An 18,038-nucleotide genomic window follows, 5' to 3' on the forward strand; every position below is an offset into this window, starting at 1 on the left:
ACGACGACGACGACGACGACGACGACGACGACGACGCCAAAGGCGACGGCGACGACGGCGAAAAGGCGCCGATGCTGTCGCTCGTCAACCACCCCACGTGGGAGGGGATCCTCCGGGCGCTCTTCGACGACGTGGAGCGGCTCGTCAGCACCCGCGAGAGCGCCGCGACTGGAGGCATGCGAACCGTCCGGCGCGAGCGACGCGCGCGCGCTCGCGCCGACGACCCCGCGGGATACGAAGCGTGGGTCGACGAGCGTAAACGCGGGTTCAACGACGGCGCTTCGGTTTCCGACTTTGAATCCGACGCCGACGACGACGCCGACGACGACGCCCCCGACCGCGATGCCCCCGAGGACCACGACGCGCTGTGCCGCGGGAGGTTGGGCACCGTGGTGGGCGCGCTGCTCGCGGCGATGGAGCCCGACAGCGCGAGGCCGAGGCTTCTCGCGATGGACGGGGGCGGGTTTTTCCGGCGGGTGTTTCGCGCGGCGGCGAAGATCTTACCGGCGCGGCACGGCGACGCGTCCCTGGACGCTGTCGGCGTGATGCACAGGTTGCTGTGGATCCGACCGGACGCGACGACGACGGAGCGGGAGACGCTGATGCGGGCCCTGGTGGACATCGACGAGGCACCCGTCGGTTCCTCGAGAACGGAGACGGAGACGGAAATGGGTTCCTCGACGGAGACGCGAGTCGGGGGTGCCGGGGACGGGCGCGACGGGACGCCATCGTGCGACCCGAGGGGGCGGTGGACGTGGAGCCGCGAACGCGGCTACGAGAACGCGCCGCGACGAGCGACGGGCGATGGAACCGGGCGGAGCGACCCGGCTAAACCCGGAGAGCTTCGATACCGACCCGCGGCGACAACCGGAAGGGGTCCGGAAGGGGTCGCCGCCGACTCGACGACCTCCTCGACCAATGGGACGACCAATGGGACGACCTCCTCGACGACCTCCTCCGCGGCGCAGGCGGAAGCCGTCTCCGTCAACGGCGTCCTCGCCGCCCTTCGATCGCACCTACCGCCGCCGACTGGTGTCGCGGGTCCGGGGCTGGGCGCCGGCGGCGGCTCCCTGGCGTGCACCCAGGCGGTGCACGTGCTGCGCGCGCTGTTCGAGGACCTGGGCGTGTTGGAGGCGCAGAGGAAGTACGGCCGGAGGAAGAACGGCCGGACGGGCGGAACGGGGGGTTCGTCGGAGCCCGAGGCTTTGTGGCGGCAGCTGCGCGCGGATCAGCTCGGGGATCTCGTGATGCAGCTCACGGTGGTCATCGAGGTGCTCGGGCAGCCCGCTAAGGCTCGCAAGAAGGATAAGGACGACGGCGAGAAGAAGGAGAAGGTCGATAAGAAGGAGAAGGTCGAGATGAAGGAGGATGGCGAGATGAGGGAGGAGGTTGAGAAGAAGGAGGAAAGCACGGAGGGACGCGAGGTTGACGGGTTTTGGATCCCGGACGAGGACGAACCTCCGGCTTCGACGCCAGCTGTGTCGCCGGGGGACGAGGCCCGACCCGGCGGCGGCTGGGGCGAGTGGCGCACCGTCATCCCCAAGGAGGGCGAATGCGACGGCGCGGTCGGCGCCGCCGTCGGCATCATCAACGCCCTCTGCACCCACCCCGTGCTCTTCCACGTCATCGACGGGCACCCCCGCCTGGACGACCTGATTCGCGCGGTGACCAGGGCGAGCGCCTCGCAGTGCTCCTGCGCCTGGGCGACGTTCTCGTGCGTGGTTAACCTCAGCGCCCGCGCCGCGCGCGTCGACGACGACACCGACGCCCCATCGCACGAGCTTGGTGACGCGTTGCTGTCGTCCCCCGCCGCGGGGCATCTGCTGAGGGGCCTTCGCAACGCGGTGTGTGACAGGTGGCCGATCATGTCCCTCGAGGAGATGCCCGACGTGAGGTGCCTCCCGCCGCCGGATTCGCCGGAGAGGGCGGCGCGGCGACGCGAGAGGGAGGAGCGCAGGAAGAGACGCGAGGAGAAGCGGAACAAGCGGCCCCGGCGCGACACGTGGAAGGAGAAGACGCCGAAGGAGAAGGCCAAGGAACGGAGGAGGGAGGCGAGGCGTAGGGAAAAGGAGGCGCGCGGGGTAAAATCGTCCGAGGCGGCGGCGGAGCCTGAGGCCGGGGTCGACGCCGCTCCGGCCGGGGCACCCGGCTCGTCGACCCCGTCCGAGCACGTGCGCCCCGAAGAAGAGCCCACACGTCCCCCTACGGTTCCCGAGCGTCTCGAGGCGACGGATGGCGAGTCGGAGGATGAAACAGACGAGGACGCGGAGGACCCCAACGTGTTGCACCCCAACGACCCTATGGCCAACCCGGCCAACCGGCTCCTCCTCCGAACCACCGCGGCGGCGGCGCTCTGTTCCCTCGCTCGCGTGCAGCGCAGGTGGGACGAAGAGGACCTACGCGACAGTGGGGGTTTGTACTCTTACGACGCGTCGCCGGCGGATGCGATTGACGTCGATCGCGACGACTTTTTCGATCCCGTCACGGGTCGCCGGCCGTGGGTCGCTCCGGATATCGTGTCGCGCAGACTCGCGGATCGGATCATGGGAGACACTGGAAGAATCGCGAAGACGATCAAGGAAGCGCGCAAACTCGCGGATCGGATCATCGGAGACACTGGAGGATTCGCGAAGACGATCGAGGAAGCGCAGGATAGCTACGATCGCGTGATAGCGTCCTTCGAGGAGGCGCACGAGGCGTGGTACGCTCGCCGCGGCGGCGCGGCGGCGGGTCGTCCACGCGAGAACGATCGCCCGGTTCCGACGATTGACGGACTGGACGACGACGACGACGCGGTTTGGCGAGACCACGCGCTGACGGCACGGTGGTGGCGGCTCCGTCTCAGGCGCGAGTGGGCCGAGGCGAACGATCGCGAGGCTGTGGAGAGGCGCGACGCCCCGGAGACCACCGCGATGGTCGACTCGGACGATGAGGATAAAAAGTCGGATAATTCGTCGGATAAAAAGTCGGTCAATCCGTCGGACTCCGATTCGGATTCCGACAAAGACGACCCGGAGCCCTTCGAGCCGGACCCGGACGCGGTAAAGGCGGCTTCGTGGCCGGATCGGCGCGACTGTCCCAAGGGCCCGTTACCCGGCGGCGTCGACCCGGAGGGCATACTCGCGACGGTCCCGCTGCTGGACGATATACTCGCGGCTCTCTCCAAGGCGGACACCGAGGACGTGGGCGTGGCGGTGGAGGCGGTGGAGACTTTGGCGGCTCACGAGGACGCGAGGTGCCTGCTGATTCCCTCCGCGCCCGCCGTGATACCGAAGCTGATCCGTCACATCGCGAGTACCGCCCGGCAGATGGAGGAGGCGCGGGCCAACGGCGGCGTGGTCAAGCAGCCAACCGAGAAGGAAAAGAAGAAGGAAAAGAAGAAGGAGAAGAAGAAGGAGGACGGCGAAGAAGGGGTGAGGGAGGGCGGATTTTGGATCCCCGACGACGAAACGAAGAGGTCCAAGAAGAGATCCAAGAAGAAGAGGTCCAAGAAGAAGAGGAAGAGAGGGAAGCCCCCGACCAACGTGGCGAACCTCTGCGCTCGCAACGCGCTGCTGGTCCACACCCTCTACTCCGTCGCGAAGGAGGCTGAGAACTTTGAGGAAGGCTCCGCGTGGCACCTGCTGCTCGAGAGCACTGACGAGCTCCTCCCCTCGTTCCTCACGCTGCTTCGACCGGTGCCCGTCAACGACGCCACCCCATGGCTCAACGACATGGCCCCGCTGGATGAAACCGCCGGCGGACCCTCGCAACAGTCCTCGCACACACAGCGGCGTCCCTCCTCGAGGTCACCGAGCGCGGACGGCGACGTCAATACGCCCTCGCCGCACGTCAACGCGCACAAACCCGAACAACATCCGAACGGACACAGTCTCTCCGCGACGCGCGAGATGATCGGGGAGCTCGGCCGTAACGCCCTCATCGTCCTCGCGGAGATGGCGGACCCGGCCAACTCGCGATTCGACTCGGAAAAGGGCATGCGCTGGGCCAAGCACGTCATCGCGCACCGGCGCGACCTGATCATGGTGCTCCTGGACATCATGGCGATCACGCGAGCGAACGACGCGGTGGAAGCGGAGCGCGTGAAGCTCGCGGAGGAGCGGGCCGAATCTCGCCCCTCGTCCGCGGGGGGAACCGGCACCGGCAACGGTACTCTCGGCGTCGTCGCGGCTGTGCACGGCGAGAACCACGGCGCACAAGAGAACAGTCGCGGGGGGTCCGTCCACGGCGCCGGCGCGAAGGACGGGCTCGTGGGCATCCCCGAGGACGAGGAGTCCACCTACGCCGAACCGCCGCCTGCGTACGCAACCCTCGCGGACGTCTCCGAGGTTGCGGACCTCGCCTCAAATGATCAGGCGCGCCCTACTAACCACGGGGGGTTTACCCTCGCCGCCGCCGCTCCCGAGGGTACGTCGCAACCCGCCGTGTTCGCGTACCCCGAGCGCCCGAGCTCCGTGGCGTCCGGCCCTCCGTCGCTCGTCGAGAGCATGGGGGACGACTACGACTTTGACGAGGAGAGGCGCGAGCGGGAGGAGATCATCGGCGACGGGGGACCCGGCGGAGGCTCGGTAGGTGGTCAAAGCGGCGACGGGGCGTCCGACCGGGGTGACGACGCCGCGAATAACGACGTCGCGAATAACGGAAGCCGAGTCGGCGGCGTCGATCAGACGCACTCGGGGGAGCAGTTTGCGCTCACGCCCGACTGCGCGCACATCGCCGCCGCCGCGGTGTTTGGGATCATCTCGTGGGATCCGTGCATGGACAAGCTGCTGAGCGTGCTGGAGGGCGGGGACACTCGGCGCGACGGCGTGGCGGTGCTCGTATCCCGGGTCGTCGCGCTCCTCGCCGACGCTCTACCTCGGAGGAGGCAGAAGAGGGAGAAGAAGGAGATGGATGGGGATGGGGAGGATGGGGAGGATGGGGAGGATGGGGAGGATGGGGAGGATGGTGAGGAGGAGCCGGTAGAGCCGTTCAAGCACGGCCCGGGCGGTGTCGAGGCTGTCGGTCTCATCGCGCGTCTCACCTCCTCCGACGCCGGTCGAAGGGCGCTCCTCGCGCACGCTCCCGGCGTGGTGGGATACCTCCTCCCGTGCCTCCGAGCCGAGCTCGGTCAGACGGCGGCGTTCGCGGTGCGAGCGCTGTGCGGCGTCGCGCGATCCAGGCACGGCATGCAGCTGCTGCTCAGGTACGAACGCGCGGACCGTCTGATGGCTAACCTGTCGAAGATGCTCCCGGATGCGCCGGGCGTCGCCGAGTTTTTCATCGACGAGGACGACTTACCCAAACCTGGACACTACCCGACGCCGCCGCGGCACACGCACGGCCAGGTTCTGAGCGAGGTGGTCATCGCGATCGCCACGCTGAGCCAGGAGAAGGCGTGGCGGTGGAGGCTGCTCGATATCACCTCGGACGTTCCGCGGTCCGTGCCCGAATTCCTCGAGGATCCCTCCGCGTCATCCGCGGATGGCGGTCTCGAGGAAACCCACCTGAAGATACCCGGGCGGGAGTTCTCCACCGTCAGACTCGTCGCCAGCCTCGTCGCGCTCCTCCGGAGCCCTCACCACGAGGTCGTCTTTAACACCCTCTACTGCATCAACTGCCTGATGGGCGAACCTCCCCAGTCGTGGGGGAGGGGAAGGGACCCGAACAGGGAGGAGGACCACGCGGCGAGGCGCGCGCTCGTCGCCGCCGCGGCGGCGGGTCGCCGCATCGCCGCGGTCGGTCGTAGGAGGAGGAGCGCACGTGACGGCGGCGACGGCGGCGAAAGCGAGGAGACGGCCGGTGGGTCGCCGCCGCACTCGCTGACGGGGGCGCTCGCGCACGTGCTCAACAGCAAGAAACCGCCGCGAGCGCCCCCGAAGGTTGTCCAATCGCGGGTTTCCGATTTCAACGTCGAGGATTTGAACGATGATTTGAACGTCGAGGATTTGAACGAAGAACCCGCCCCCGACGAGGGTGACGAGGGTGACGAGGGTCCCGCCCAGGGTGACGAGGGTCCCGCCCCCGACTGCCGCCTCAACGCGACCCTCGTCGTCGCCAACATCGCCGGCGACGTCGAGGGCCGGCGGATGATCCTCGGCTCGACGGACGACGGCGCGAGCGCGGCGCTGGTGGCGGGTTTGGCCGAGATGCTCGTGGGGAGAGACGCGGATCGCGCCATGCTCGCGGCGTACTCGATGGGCGAGCTCGCGCGCCCGCTGCGGTTGGACGACGACGACCCGGGAATGTATCCACGGGAGATGGGCGACGATGCATCGCGCCCGGTTTCCCTGGACGAAGAATTCACCACGGATTTATCCGCAAAAGCGGCGGTGCGCGCGGCGAGAGCCGACGACGGTTTCCTCGGCGCGCAGCTGGGCGGGGTGGACAGGGCGTTCGACCAGATGCCGAATCACCCGCTGAGGGACCAGGTCCGGGAGATGCTGAGAACGTCGGCGGCGAACGCGCGGTCCGCCGCGGTGGACGTCCTGGGCGGCGCGGATATAAAGCGGTGGGTCCAAACCGGCTACGCCCGCGTCGAGGATGAACCACCGTTGGATCATCAAACGGGGGGCGACCAGTCACCGGCATCAAAACGACGCGCGAAACGCGCCAGGGACCACGCGATCGGCGCGGTCCTTCGCGACCTGGACCTGAACGTCAAGCGGCAGTGGCTGCTGGAGATGCTCCGCTGGGAGCTCGGGCAGGTCAACGCCGGGGTGCCGGTGCCGGGGCTGACGGGCGTCACGCTCACGTGCGAACGCGCGGCGCCCCTCGAGGATCTGTGCCATCACTGCTGCGTGTCCAACGCGCACGTTCCGGGCGGGGTTCCGTCGTCCACGCAGCCCGGCACGTTCCTCATGCCCCCGAGAGGCGGGGTTCTCGTCAAGTTCAAGGGCGAACGGGGCGCGGGCGCGGCGGTTCGGAGGGAGTGGATGTCGCTCGTCGCCGCGGCGGCTGGGGACAGAAGCAACCTGCTCTTCGCGTCCAACGACGGCGGGGTCACCCTCCACCCGAACGCCATGTCCGGCGAGGTCACCCCCGAGCACCTGGAGTACTTCGCGTCGCTCGGGCGCCTCGCGGCGGTGGCGCTTTACCACGGCGAGACGCTGCCGCTGCGGTTGACGAGCGCGTTTTGCAAGCGGCTGCTGGGGCACGAGATGGCGCTGAGCGATCTCGAATCCGTGGATCCCGCGCTGTATCGCAACCAGGTTGTGTACGTGCGTGAACACGGCGTCGGGGGTTTGGACCTGACCTGGTCCGATACGATGGACCCCACGGGCGTGTTCCACCCCGGTGAGACGCGCAGGCTGCGTAAACCGAGCGATTGGCTGGACGTGGACGCGGGCACCGCGCGGCACGTCGAGGATGCAAACGGAGCGGCGTCCGAAGGAGGAGAGTCGGAGGCGTCGGAGGTCACGGAGGCGGAAGTTGGCGCGTACCTCCGGGCGCTGGTGCATCACAGGGTGCTCGGCGCGGTCCGGGATCAGACCAGCGCGTTCGCCGCGGGGTTCGGCGCGGTCGTCCCGCCGCAGCTCAGGGCTCGCATGCGCGGCATACTCGACGGCTCGGACCTCAGCCTCCTCATCGCGGGAGCCGCGACAATCGACTTGGACGATTGGCGCCAACACGCGGCGTACCAGGACGCGCGATTAGCCTTTGCCTTCTCAACCGAGTGCTTCTGGCGCGCCATGGAGGAGTTCACGAGGGAGGAACGGATCAAGGTGCTCCAGTTCGCGACCGGTCTGACGTCGCCCCCCGCGGGTGGCTTCCGCAACCTGGTGGGGTACCTCGGAGACGCGGTGCCGTTTACGCTGGGAGAGCTCGCCGCGCCGGGTCGGGACGAGGACGGGGCGCTGCCCATGGCTCACGCGTGCTTCAACGTGCTCAGGCTACCGAGGCTCGTCGAGGGGGCGTTCGGGACTGGGATCGAGGGGGGCGCGAAGGAGATGGCGAGGAGGTTGAGGATCGCCGTCGGCGTCGGCGTCCAGGGCTTCGACGACTTCTGAATTTTTTACAAATCACGGATCTGTTGTGACCAAACCCGGGTCTACTAAGTTACCGGTTATGTTCTACGTCTACGTCTGCGCGTCTCTGCGTTCGCGTCGCGATGGGTGCGCGTGTGTATCGTCGCATGGCGCGTCCCGTGGGACTTTCGCGCCGGCGATTCATGTTTGCGTTACCCGCAGTCACCCGGAGTTCACCCGGAGTGAATGACACCAGTGGCCATCCCCACGGCGAGGCCCCCGAAGGGCACGACGAAGACGGCGAGGCCGAGGATGAACCATATGTCCACGCCTCCGAACGCGGACTTTTCGTATTTCGCCCGCTGCGCCTCGTTGTACTTCTTCGCCTCCTCCACTCAGCACTCCCTGCTCTCCTTGAGCGCGTCCGCGAGGTGACTCGGACGGTTTTTCATCTTGGAGATACGGGACGATGGTAGGGTGACGGGCGAGCCTCGGGCACGTCCCGCGATCGTGCGGGCGGCGAACGAGCCTCGAGGTCGCGCCTCGAGCCGTCCGCGCACCGGGACACCCGAGACTCTCGCGGGCAGCACGGCGGCCACCATGGATACGCGCGTGCGTGCCGATATTGAAAAGATACTCTGGCTGGACAGGCTGGCGTTCAGTTCCAAAAAAGTTCTCGGTTAAAAAAGCAGCCCCGTCGGGGGAGCCGCCGCTAGCTATCATCTCTACTGCGATTCACCGCTGGTGCGCCGTCAGACGCACAGGCGGTAGGTAACGTACCGTCCCGCCGTCTCCGACGGCCTGATGATCCTCACCACCTGCCCCCGCCGCATGCCAAAGTACCTCGCAACCGGGTCGTGCATCTGGATCCGCGGCAGCTGCGTCTCCTTGACCTTGTACCGATCCAGGAGCACCCGCTTCTGCTCGTCGGAGAGGAGGATGTGCTCGGGGACGAGCACGTGGTCGGTGATGTTGACCAGCAGCTCAGCCTCCTGGAACTGCTCGATGTAAAACTTCTGCGCCTGGCACTCCAGCAGCGACTGGCGCGCAAACGGCGTGAGCGACTGCTGCACCACGATGATGGCGCGGTTCACCTGCTCGTCCTTCATGCGCTTGGCGTACTCCTTGATGGTCTTCACCCCGACCTTCTCCTCGTCCGGGAAGAACACGAAGATGTGCTGGGTGGGATCTTCGCGGAGGTCAAACTGGAGCGTGAGCGCGTCGCGGCGGGGGTCCTCGCCGAACTCCTCGGTGAAGGAATCCTTGTCGCGATCGAGCTCAGCCTGAGCGACGAGGTAGCCGCGCGCGTTGAGCATCTTGCACACCGTCTTGCGGATGCGGAAGAGCCTGGTCTTCTTCTCGGACATGTTTATCCGTGTGTCTCTGCGTTCCCTCCTCTGTCACGTGGTCCTCCTGGAGGGCTCGGCGCGCTTCCTTTTTTCTCGCCGCCAAATGCGTGCTACCCTAGACCAGGGCGGCTGCGTGCAGATCGTCGGCGGTGGTCGCCGGGGGGGCTGCGCGGGTTGGGTGACTGGCGCGGGCGGCGACGGGCGAGCGCTTCGATTGGCGCTAAACCAAACGTCGGCGGGGTCGAAGGTCGATGGAGGGTATCCGTCGACGCTGCGAAGCAGTGGCGGCGAGCGAGCGACGGATCGATCCAATTGGGCAGTTCGGCTCGCAGCGCGTCAAAATTGGTGCGACCGGCCGCAGTGTCCGACCGTTCACGTGAACCAAATTCAGCATCAGGGTAACCTCTCGCGGGGTCAACTCCGCGCGCGCATACGACGAGCACCGATCAGCGGTGTTCGAAAGTCACGCCCGGTCGTATCGACGACGCACGACTCGCGTCGTTCAGCCGATACGTCGCCGTTCGCGGACCAGGCGCCCGAGCTCACGCGCCCGAATTCCACCGGGGATTTTATCGGGAGATCGATTGCCCGATTCGGCCGAGTCGACGGGTAGCAGACGACGCGATGAGGAACGCCGCGATCGGACCGCAGGCGGACTCCAGGAAGTCCAACGCCCCCGCCTTCGGCTTCGGCGCCGCCGACAGGAACGCCTCCGCCAAGGTTTACGTCAGCAAGGAGCACAGCAAGGTGGACTTCGGCAAGCTCGGCCCAGGCGCGGTGTACGAAACGAAATCGTCCTTCGGCAAGCAGGTGGACGCCAAGAAGCGCTCGCCCGCGAGCGTCGGATTCGGGTCCGCGGACAGGTTCCTGCAGCCCTCCGCGTCACGGGCCAAGCGTAACCCGCAGGTCCCCGGCCCGGGTTCCTACCCCTTACCCAAAGCCGTCGGCAAGCAGACGCAGAGCAAGGCGATAACGGAGGGGTCCTTCGGGTTCGGCACCAGCACCCGCGACCACGCCGAGAAGGTGTTCATCGGCAAGGAGCAAGCAAAGGTGTTCTTCGGGATGGAATCCCCGGGTCCCGCCGCGTACAAGGTGTCATCCGGCGTGGGCAAGCAGCCGGAGAGCAGGAACACCACCGAACCCGGGTTCACCATCCCGCGGGGCGGCCGCGGGAAAGACGTCGACATGGAGCGAGCCCGGAAACTTCCGGGCGCGGGGCAGTACAGGACCGTGGCGAGCGTGGGGGCCCAGCCGCGGTCGGAGAACAGGACCGCGCCCAAGTACGGCTTCGGCACCGGCAGCCGGGACGGCGCCAACAAGGTGTTCCTGGGGAAGGAGCAGGCGAAGGTTTTTCTCGGGATGGAATCACCCGGGCCGGCGAGCTTAGGGCCGAAGGCGTTCGGCGGGACCGGGAAGCAGCTGTTGAGCACCAGGGCGTCGGCGCCCAAGGCGACCTTCGGGACCGGGGTGAGGGGATCGTACGACGTCAACGCCAACCCGGGTCCCGGGGCGTACGCGTGAGAACGTAGCGACATCATCTACGCGTGAATCTGTGAGACAAACTTTAACACAAAACTCTCGTGCGCGTCTGAAAGTTTGCCTGTGCGTCCGATGTGAAAAAACTCACCAAATTCCACCCACGCACTGTTCGCCCGTCCGCGGACCAGGCGGAAATTTTGAAGATATCCCGAACCCTCGCGTCGACGTCGGGTCACTCCCGTGAGCCATGACGACGCTCACGAGGGCCGCGCGGGAGGCGGCGCGGTACGCCGCGGCCGCCGCGCGCAGCGCACCCGCGTCGACCTCCTCATCCGGTCGCCACGCGGTCGCCTGCGCCGACTCCGGGGCTCTCTTCGTCGCGGCGACGATGGGCCGCCCCAACGTTTGGCAGCGGGCGGCGTGGAGGCGCGGGTCCACGTCGACCACGGGTAACGCCACCGCCGCCGCGCGCGCGCGCATGGGCCTCAGCGCCGCGCCCACCGGCATCGCCGCCGAGGGAATCGGCGCCGCGCGCGCGACGGCAGCCGCGCGCGCCGCCTCGGCCTCGGGAAACCGGGCTTGGGGCCCGGTCGCCGAGGTACTGGCGACGCTGCGCGTGTACCACGACCTCTCCAAGTTCAAGCTCAGCGCGTTCGTCGTGTCGACCGCGGCGGCGGGTTACGTGCTGGGCAGCGGTGAGGTGATCGACTGGGAGCAGCTCGGTTGGACGTCGCTGGGCACGATGCTCTGTTCGTCTTCGGCGAACACGTGGAATCAGATCTTCGAGATCAAGAACGACTCGGTGATGGCGAGGACGATGCGAAGGCCGCTGCCGTCGGGGCGGTGCTCGGTGGCGCACGCCGCGCTCTTCGGCGTCGTCACCGGCATGGCGGGCGTCGGGCTTCTCAAGGAGAAGGCCAACGACACCACGGCGGCCCTGGGCGCCGGTAACGTCGCGCTCTACGCGCTGTGCTACACCCCGATGAAGCGGGTGCACTGGCTCAACACGTGGGCGGGCGCCGTCGTCGGCGCGGTGCCCCCGCTGATGGGATGGGCCGCCGCGCGCGAGGGCGCGATCGAGCCCGCGAGCGGCGTCCTCGCGGCCGCGCTCTACTTCTGGCAGATGCCCCACTTCATGGCGCTCGCGTACATGGCCAAGGACGACTACGTCAGGGGCGGGTACCGAATGCTCTCGCACCCGTCGAGCGATCCAACCGGCCGAAGGCTCGCCGGGGTGGCGATGCGAAACGCCTTCTACATGTTCCCCCTGGGCGCCCTCGCCGTGGGCTGCGGCCTGACCACCGCGCCGTTCGCGTACGAGGCGGCGCTCCTCGCCGCACCCATGGCGCTCAGCGCGGCTGTGTTTTACCGCAGGCCGTCTATACCAAACGCCAGGAACATGTTCTACGGGTCCTTACTCTACCTCCCCGCGTTTCAGGCGCTGGCGTGTTTACACAGGGTGCCGCGAACGGTCGGCGAGGTGGACCCGCTGGTGGTCAGGGTCCCCAAGGAGCGGTGGTGGGCGTGGAGCGAGTGGAGCGTGGACGGGTGGCGGGGGTTCGGTGATCTGAACGGCATGGGCGACGTCATGGACGCGGCGACGGCGGCGCCGTTTCCGTTTCTACCCCCGCCAATCTGGCGATCAACCGCGGACGCAAGGTGTCCGCACAGGGCGGAGTGCGAGGGGGGCGACGGGGACGACGGACGCGTCAGTGGGTAGTAAAGTAATATCACGCGTAGCACGGGCTTAGCTCGACGGACGAGTCGTTTTTTTCGACGATCCAGCGTCAGCCCCGGACGGTCTCATCGCGGTCGCTTCACGAGGCTTGCCTGGGAGCCTGCCAGTCCATCCGAATGGGCCGACCCATGCAGTCTTGCCCGTTCAACGCGGCAGCCTTGTCGAGGTCCTCGTCCGTGGCGAAATCCGCGAACCCCACGCCCCGGAACTCCCCCGTGTCCTTGTTCGTGAGCCATCTCACCGCGGACATCTCCACCCCCGCGTTGTCCTTGAAGAAGTTGTAGATGGCGTCGTCGTCGATTGCAAAGTTGAGGTTGCCCATGAACAGCGTGTAGCACCCCGGCGGTTTTGGGCCCATCGGCTTGACCTCCATCTTCTGCGCCGCCCTCGCCGCGCGCTTCTCCGACGCTTCGGTGCCACGCTGCTCCCACCCGCGGATCTTCGTCTCGCGTCCGTGCACCTCCCTGCCGGACGCGGCTATGGCGGCGTTGGCCCCCTCCTGGGTGTCAAACTCCACGACGCCCGCGCCGAGGAATTTCTTCGTGTCCTTCTCCTCGAACCAGTTGATGCTCAGCACGTTGCCGCAGTCCGCGAAGGCCTCCTTGATGGCGTTCTCGTCGATGGACCAGGCGAGGTTGCCCATGTACACCTTAGTGGGATTGATGGGGTACGTACCCGGCGCGGGGGGGATGGCTTTGCCGTCGGACTTTGCGGCAGATTTCTTCTTCATCGGCGCGTCGAAATCGGGTTCCGCGTCGGCGGCGGCGGCATCCTCCGCGGGTTCCTCCTCGCGCTCGCGCTTCTTGTCCTTCTTCTCCTTCTTGTCTTTCTTCTCCTTCTTCTCCTTCTTCTCCTTCTTCTCCTTCTTCTCGCCCATGGTGTCCGTCGGTCGATGTCACGGGCACAGGCGCCGACGGGTATGGGCGCGACCGCCGACTTCACCGCAAACTCGTTCGGCAGTTCGGCACGCTCGTCGGGGGAAAAAAAAATGGTTTGTTGTTACACGAGTATGGGACCCGAGCTACTACGCCCCCATCTCCCGACGACGACGACCCGCGACGTACTCTCCCGCGACATACGCTCGAATCCTCCCACTCATCACTCCGCTCATTCGTCGTCCAGAGCGGCGAACGGGAAGTCACCCGCCCGCTGCAGCCAGTTCCTCGGGTCCCACGTCGCGTCCCCGTCGACAAAGTGAACGCTGTACGCGTGCCTGCTCGCGTCGCTGGTGTTTGGGGCGCTGTAGTGGACGTTCTCGCCGTGCAGCACCACCATCGTGCCGGCCTTCACCTCCAGGGGCGAGAACTTCGTGAGGTCCCACGCTGGGTACTCGCCCTCGAAGGAGATGCCGTCCCTCCGCTGCGGGTCGACAACCATCTGCTTCGATACCCCGTTCGTGTGAGACCCCTTCAGCGCCCACAGGCACCCGTTGCCGATGGAGCAGTCCTCCAGCGCGATCCATATCCCGGTGCAGGTCATCGGGTCAGACCGGAGGAACGTGGAGTCCTGGTGCGCCGAGACCTCGCCGCCGATGCGAGGGTTCTTGAAGATGTACATGCTTTGCACCGGCGTTGGTTTGGTCATACCGAGGGACTTCAGCAGCTTGCCCACCTTTGTGGACCTCGAGAACGCGCGGAACGTCGGGTCGATGTCGTGCATGGCGTGTCCGATCTTGTTGATGGACTGGGACTTGGCCTGTCTCAGTTCCCCGGTGCTCTCGTCGAAGGCGTCCTCCTCGAAGAAGAATGAGAGGTGGTTGCCGCTGTCCAGGAAGTACGCGTCGCTGGTGCGCTTCTGGTCCTTCGTCGTGAAGATGGATCTCGGGACGGAGGATGGGTCGAAGGCTTCGACGAGCTCGTCCGCGCGGCGGAGCATGCCGGCGACCTCGTCGGGTGAGGCAAAGTCGGGGATGACGAGGAATCCGTCCTTTCGGTAGGTGTCCACCTGCTCGGGGGTGAGCGTCCCGTCGAAGGCGACGCCCATCTCGTCCCTCGCGCGTCCCTCGCTCTTCGGTACCTCGAACGATGCGGCGGTGACGCGGCGGGCGTGTCTGGCGCGCGACGATACCCGCCGGGCGCCCCTTACAGTGGATAAGCCCCGCCTTGTTCAAACACGCCTGGCAAACGGAAAAGCGAAACCGAGAAGTTTGGCGCGCGTCCGGGCCAGTGCCGGGGGCGTCGCGAGGGCGGGTTCCCATGACGACGGGACGGGACGCCCCGGCGGCGGGGTTCCATCGCGCCGCCGCGACGGTACTCAGGGACGCGTCCAGCCCGGACGACGTCGCCGGGGCGCTGGCGTTGGTCCGTCGCGTCGTCCTCGGCCCGAACGCCGCGTCGCCCGCCGAGGATGACGAAGTGGTCGCGGAGACGTCGTCGGTTCGGGCGCTCGCGTCGGAATGCGCCGCCGCCGCCGAGGCGTGCGCCGCGTCGAAGAACCCGGCGACGGCTCGATGGACGGGATTCGACGCCGTGGGCGAGGAGATGCTCCACGCCGTCGCCCCTCGCTGGCTCCCGCTCATGCGATCGGCACGGAGGAGGGCGCTCCACGACGAGATCCTCGCGGCGATGCCGCCGACGACGGCGATTCGCGTGCTGGTTCCCGCGCTCGCGCCGTCGTCCACGACCGCGGGGCGCGACCTGGACGATGCCAGCAAGACCGCGGTGGCGACGGAGGCGGCGCGGGCGCTCGCCGCAGCGCTCGAGCGCGGCATCGCGCGCCGACTCCTCTCGAACCTCGAACCCGCCCAAGTCGACGACGCGACACAGCTGTGCGCGGCGCTCTTCTCAGCCGCGGACAAACTGGAGCTCTCCCCGGGTTCTCACGGCTGCGCCGCGGCGCTACATCCCGTCGCGTTGGCGCGAACCGTCGCGGCGCAGCTGTGCGACGCGGCGCGACACAGCTGTGCCGCGACGGGACACAGCTGTGCCGTGACCGTCGCCGCCGCCGCGTTGGCGCGCGCGTGTCGCCGCGGCGCCGCCGACGCCGTCGCCGACGCGCTCCTCGACGCCGTGACCGACTCCTCCACGTCCGACGTGGCACGACCCGATTGGGCGAACGAGTTGATCGACGCGATCTCCGACGCCCACGCCGTCGCCAAGCTGGCGCAGTCCTTCGTCCTTCGATGCGCGTCGAGGGGCGCGACGTGGCGCGCGTGCGAACGAGGGTTTCGCGCGGCGTTTTCCGTTCGATTCGGTCGTTGCGCGTCGACGAGGCACGCTGTGTGCGACGGGATGCTCCTGCGCCGACCCCAGCCCCGGGCGATGCTCCCGGCGCTCATTCGCGTCGCGCTGGTGGACCCGCCGCGGATGATTAATCACCCGGTGAACGAGGGGGGGGGGGACAAAGAGGCGGAGGCGGAGGCGGAGGCTGCGGCGCGAGCCCGGCACCGCGCGACGACGGCGGCGGCGTGCGTGGACGCGTGGTCTCAGCTCGAGTTGGTCCGGGGGGGCTCGGGCGCGCTCCAGGGCCACGTGGCGGCGGTGGTGGCGGCGTCCCTGACGGCGGGGGCGTTGATCGGCGGATCGATTCAATCCGGCGGCGGTGCGGACGTCGTCGTGACACCCGCGGCGCTCATGCGCGGAATAAGCGCGCGTTTAGACTCCCCCGACGCGCGGACCCGCGCGCACGGGCGCAAAGTGGCCGTCGCGCTGTCGAGGGTTGTATCCCCGGACAGGCCCCTGACCTTTCACGACGACGAGGATTTCGGGGCGTCGGACATCGAGAACGGAGGGGACGTGTCCGAGGACGAGGAGGCGTGGGAGGCGGAGGCGTGGAGGCTGGGGGTAGACGGCGTGGAAGACGGGGAAGAGGCTGACGCCGAGGCTGACGCCGAGGCTGACGCCTTCGCCGCCGCGGTTCTCGGTCCCGAGGCGGCGGCGGGCGACAAAGAAGAAGCCGACGGCGGCCCGGACGAAGAGGGGGAGAACGACGACGAGGAGGAGGACGACGAGGACGAGGATGTGGACGACCCCGACGGCGCCGTGAAGCTCGGAGGCGGCGCGATCAGACGCGCGGACAGCGGCACCGACGACGACGACGACGACGACGACTCGAGCGTCGCGTCCGCCCTCGAGCCCTACGACATCTCCGACGAGGACGACGAAGAAGCCGACATCGACGGGGATCCAAACGCCGTCGCCGTCTCCGCCGACGACGCCGCCGCGCGAAGGCTCAGGGCGGTACGCGCCACCGCCAGGCGCATCGCGCGGCTTCCCCGGCCCAAGACGCTGTCGTCGTGCGTCGACGCGTTGCGACAGGCGAGGAGAGGTGACGAGACGGCTGCTTCGAAATCGTCCATCGACAGAGCGGACGAGGCGGAAGGCGCGGTGCACGCCGCCGAGGCGCTGATCCGCGCCGCCCCCGAGGAGATCATCGGTGCCGCCCCCGCGATGGTGTCCGCGCTGTTGCACGCGCATCCGGCCACGCCAGACCCGGAACCCCTCGGGGCGGCGAGGAAAAAAGCGCTCGCCGCGATGTGCGCAGTCGTCCCTGGGCTCGCCGGTCCCGCGCTCGCGTTCGAGGCGTTCGCGTCCGGGAGGTGCGACGCGGGTCAGAAGCTCGAGGTGCTCGACGCGGTGGCGGACGCGGCGAGGGAGCTGGCGGCGCTCCCGCCCGTCCCCGATCGCGACGGCGACGGGGCGACCCGGCTACCCTCGACACATGGCGACGCTCGACTCCTCGGCGACGATTGGAAGAAACCGCCGGGTGGTCGGGTTCGAAAAGTCGGCAGGGAGAGGGTGTTCGCCCCCGCGAGCCTCGCCCGGCTCAGGGCGGGACCCTCCGCCGTCGCCGTCGCCGACGCGGCGTCCAAACCGAGGCGCACGCGCGCGCATCTCATCGGCGCCTCCCTCGCCGGTCCCCTCCTCGCCGGAGCCGTCGAGATGGTCCGCCAGGCGGAGGAACGAGCGTTCGCCGCCGCGAGGGAGGAGGCGGCGGTACGCGCGAACCCGGACGCCGTGCACGTCCCGGGCGGGGGTATCGACGCCCTGGTTCTCGGACGAGCGCTCGGGTGCCTCGGCGAGTGCTGCGCCGCGTCTAGAAACGCTCCGGACGCCGCCAAAATTGCCGGCGCCGTCCTCGAGCTGGCGCTCTCCCCCGGCGCGATGAACCACCCGCAGCCCCACGTGAGACGCGCGGCGCTGTTCGCGTGCGTGGGCGCGGTGACGTCCGTGCCTCCAGCCGCGGCGTGGCACGCGCTCAGCGGCGGCGTCGGCGGCGTCGCGTCTGGGTCGGCGCTCGCCAGGGGTTTGGCTGCGCTGGAGGACGCGGCGGGGCGCGCGAGGGTGACTGACCCGGATGGCGACGCGAGGGGCTTGGCGCTGAGGGCGCAGCTGTCGGCGGCGGACCTGCGGCAGAGGGCGGTGGCGGTGGGTACGGCGGGAGGGGTCGATCCGAACCGGGCGGATCCGATGTACCTTTTGAAGAACGTGTCGTCGCTGATGATTGGCGACGCGTGAGGGTTTACGGGTTTGTTTTCGGGTTTGTTTTCGGAGACCCTGACTGTCACTGGAGGTAACAATCCAACAA

At 68.0% G+C, this 18,038-nt stretch overlaps 8 protein-coding genes across 8 annotated transcripts; 5 read left to right on the plus strand and 3 right to left on the minus strand.

Annotated features, from left to right (window-relative positions):
- Positions 1-1,247: 1,247 nt before the first annotated feature.
- MICPUN_53321 (predicted protein) lies at positions 1,248-4,359 on the plus strand (the record flags this gene model as incomplete). Its single annotated transcript, XM_002504797.1, has 1 exon — positions 1,248-4,359. A coding segment is annotated over one exon (3,112 nt), but the record flags the coding sequence as incomplete, so codon positions are not given.
- Positions 4,360-6,701: 2,342 nt separating this feature from the next.
- MICPUN_91960 (predicted protein) lies at positions 6,702-8,410 on the plus strand. Its single transcript, XM_002504798.1, has one exon. The coding sequence runs from the start codon at positions 6,840-6,842 to the stop codon at positions 7,986-7,988; it is 1,149 nt and encodes a 382-aa protein (XP_002504844.1). The 5' UTR covers positions 6,702-6,839; the 3' UTR covers positions 7,989-8,410.
- A 288-nt stretch (positions 8,411-8,698) lies between these two features.
- On the minus strand, positions 8,699-9,313 carry MICPUN_98039 (predicted protein; the record flags this gene model as incomplete). Its single annotated transcript, XM_002505109.1, has 1 exon — positions 8,699-9,313. One exon carries the CDS (start codon positions 9,311-9,313, stop codon positions 8,699-8,701), a length of 615 nt encoding a protein of 204 aa, XP_002505155.1.
- A 425-nt stretch (positions 9,314-9,738) lies between these two features.
- Positions 9,739-10,816, plus strand: MICPUN_53323 (predicted protein; the record flags this gene model as incomplete). The annotated part of the gene is made up of 1 exon (XM_002504799.1): positions 9,739-10,816. The coding sequence occupies exon 1, from the start codon at positions 9,920-9,922 to the stop codon at positions 10,814-10,816; it is 897 nt and encodes a 298-aa protein (XP_002504845.1). The 5' UTR covers positions 9,739-9,919.
- A 571-nt stretch (positions 10,817-11,387) lies between these two features.
- MICPUN_68841 (predicted protein) lies at positions 11,388-12,236 on the plus strand (the record flags this gene model as incomplete). Its single annotated transcript, XM_002504800.1, has 1 exon — positions 11,388-12,236. A coding segment is annotated over one exon (849 nt), but the record flags the coding sequence as incomplete, so codon positions are not given.
- Positions 12,237-12,591: 355 nt separating this feature from the next.
- Positions 12,592-13,242, minus strand: MICPUN_102989 (predicted protein; the record flags this gene model as incomplete). Its single annotated transcript, XM_002505110.1, has 1 exon — positions 12,592-13,242. One exon carries the CDS (start codon positions 13,240-13,242, stop codon positions 12,592-12,594), a length of 651 nt encoding a protein of 216 aa, XP_002505156.1.
- Positions 13,243-13,619: 377 nt separating this feature from the next.
- On the minus strand, positions 13,620-14,495 carry MICPUN_86550 (predicted protein; the record flags this gene model as incomplete). The annotated part of the gene is made up of 1 exon (XM_002505111.1): positions 13,620-14,495. The coding sequence occupies one exon, from the start codon at positions 14,493-14,495 to the stop codon at positions 13,620-13,622; it is 876 nt and encodes a 291-aa protein (XP_002505157.1).
- A 212-nt stretch (positions 14,496-14,707) lies between these two features.
- On the plus strand, positions 14,708-17,968 carry MICPUN_62371 (predicted protein; the record flags this gene model as incomplete). Its single annotated transcript, XM_002504801.1, has 1 exon — positions 14,708-17,968. The coding sequence occupies one exon, from the start codon at positions 14,708-14,710 to the stop codon at positions 17,966-17,968; it is 3,261 nt and encodes a 1,086-aa protein (XP_002504847.1).
- Positions 17,969-18,038: the final 70 nt, after the last annotated feature.

This window comes from Micromonas commoda, chromosome 11, assembly GCF_000090985.2.
Source record: "Micromonas commoda chromosome 11, complete sequence".
Classification (NCBI taxonomy): Eukaryota; Viridiplantae; Chlorophyta; class Mamiellophyceae; order Mamiellales; family Mamiellaceae; genus Micromonas; species Micromonas commoda.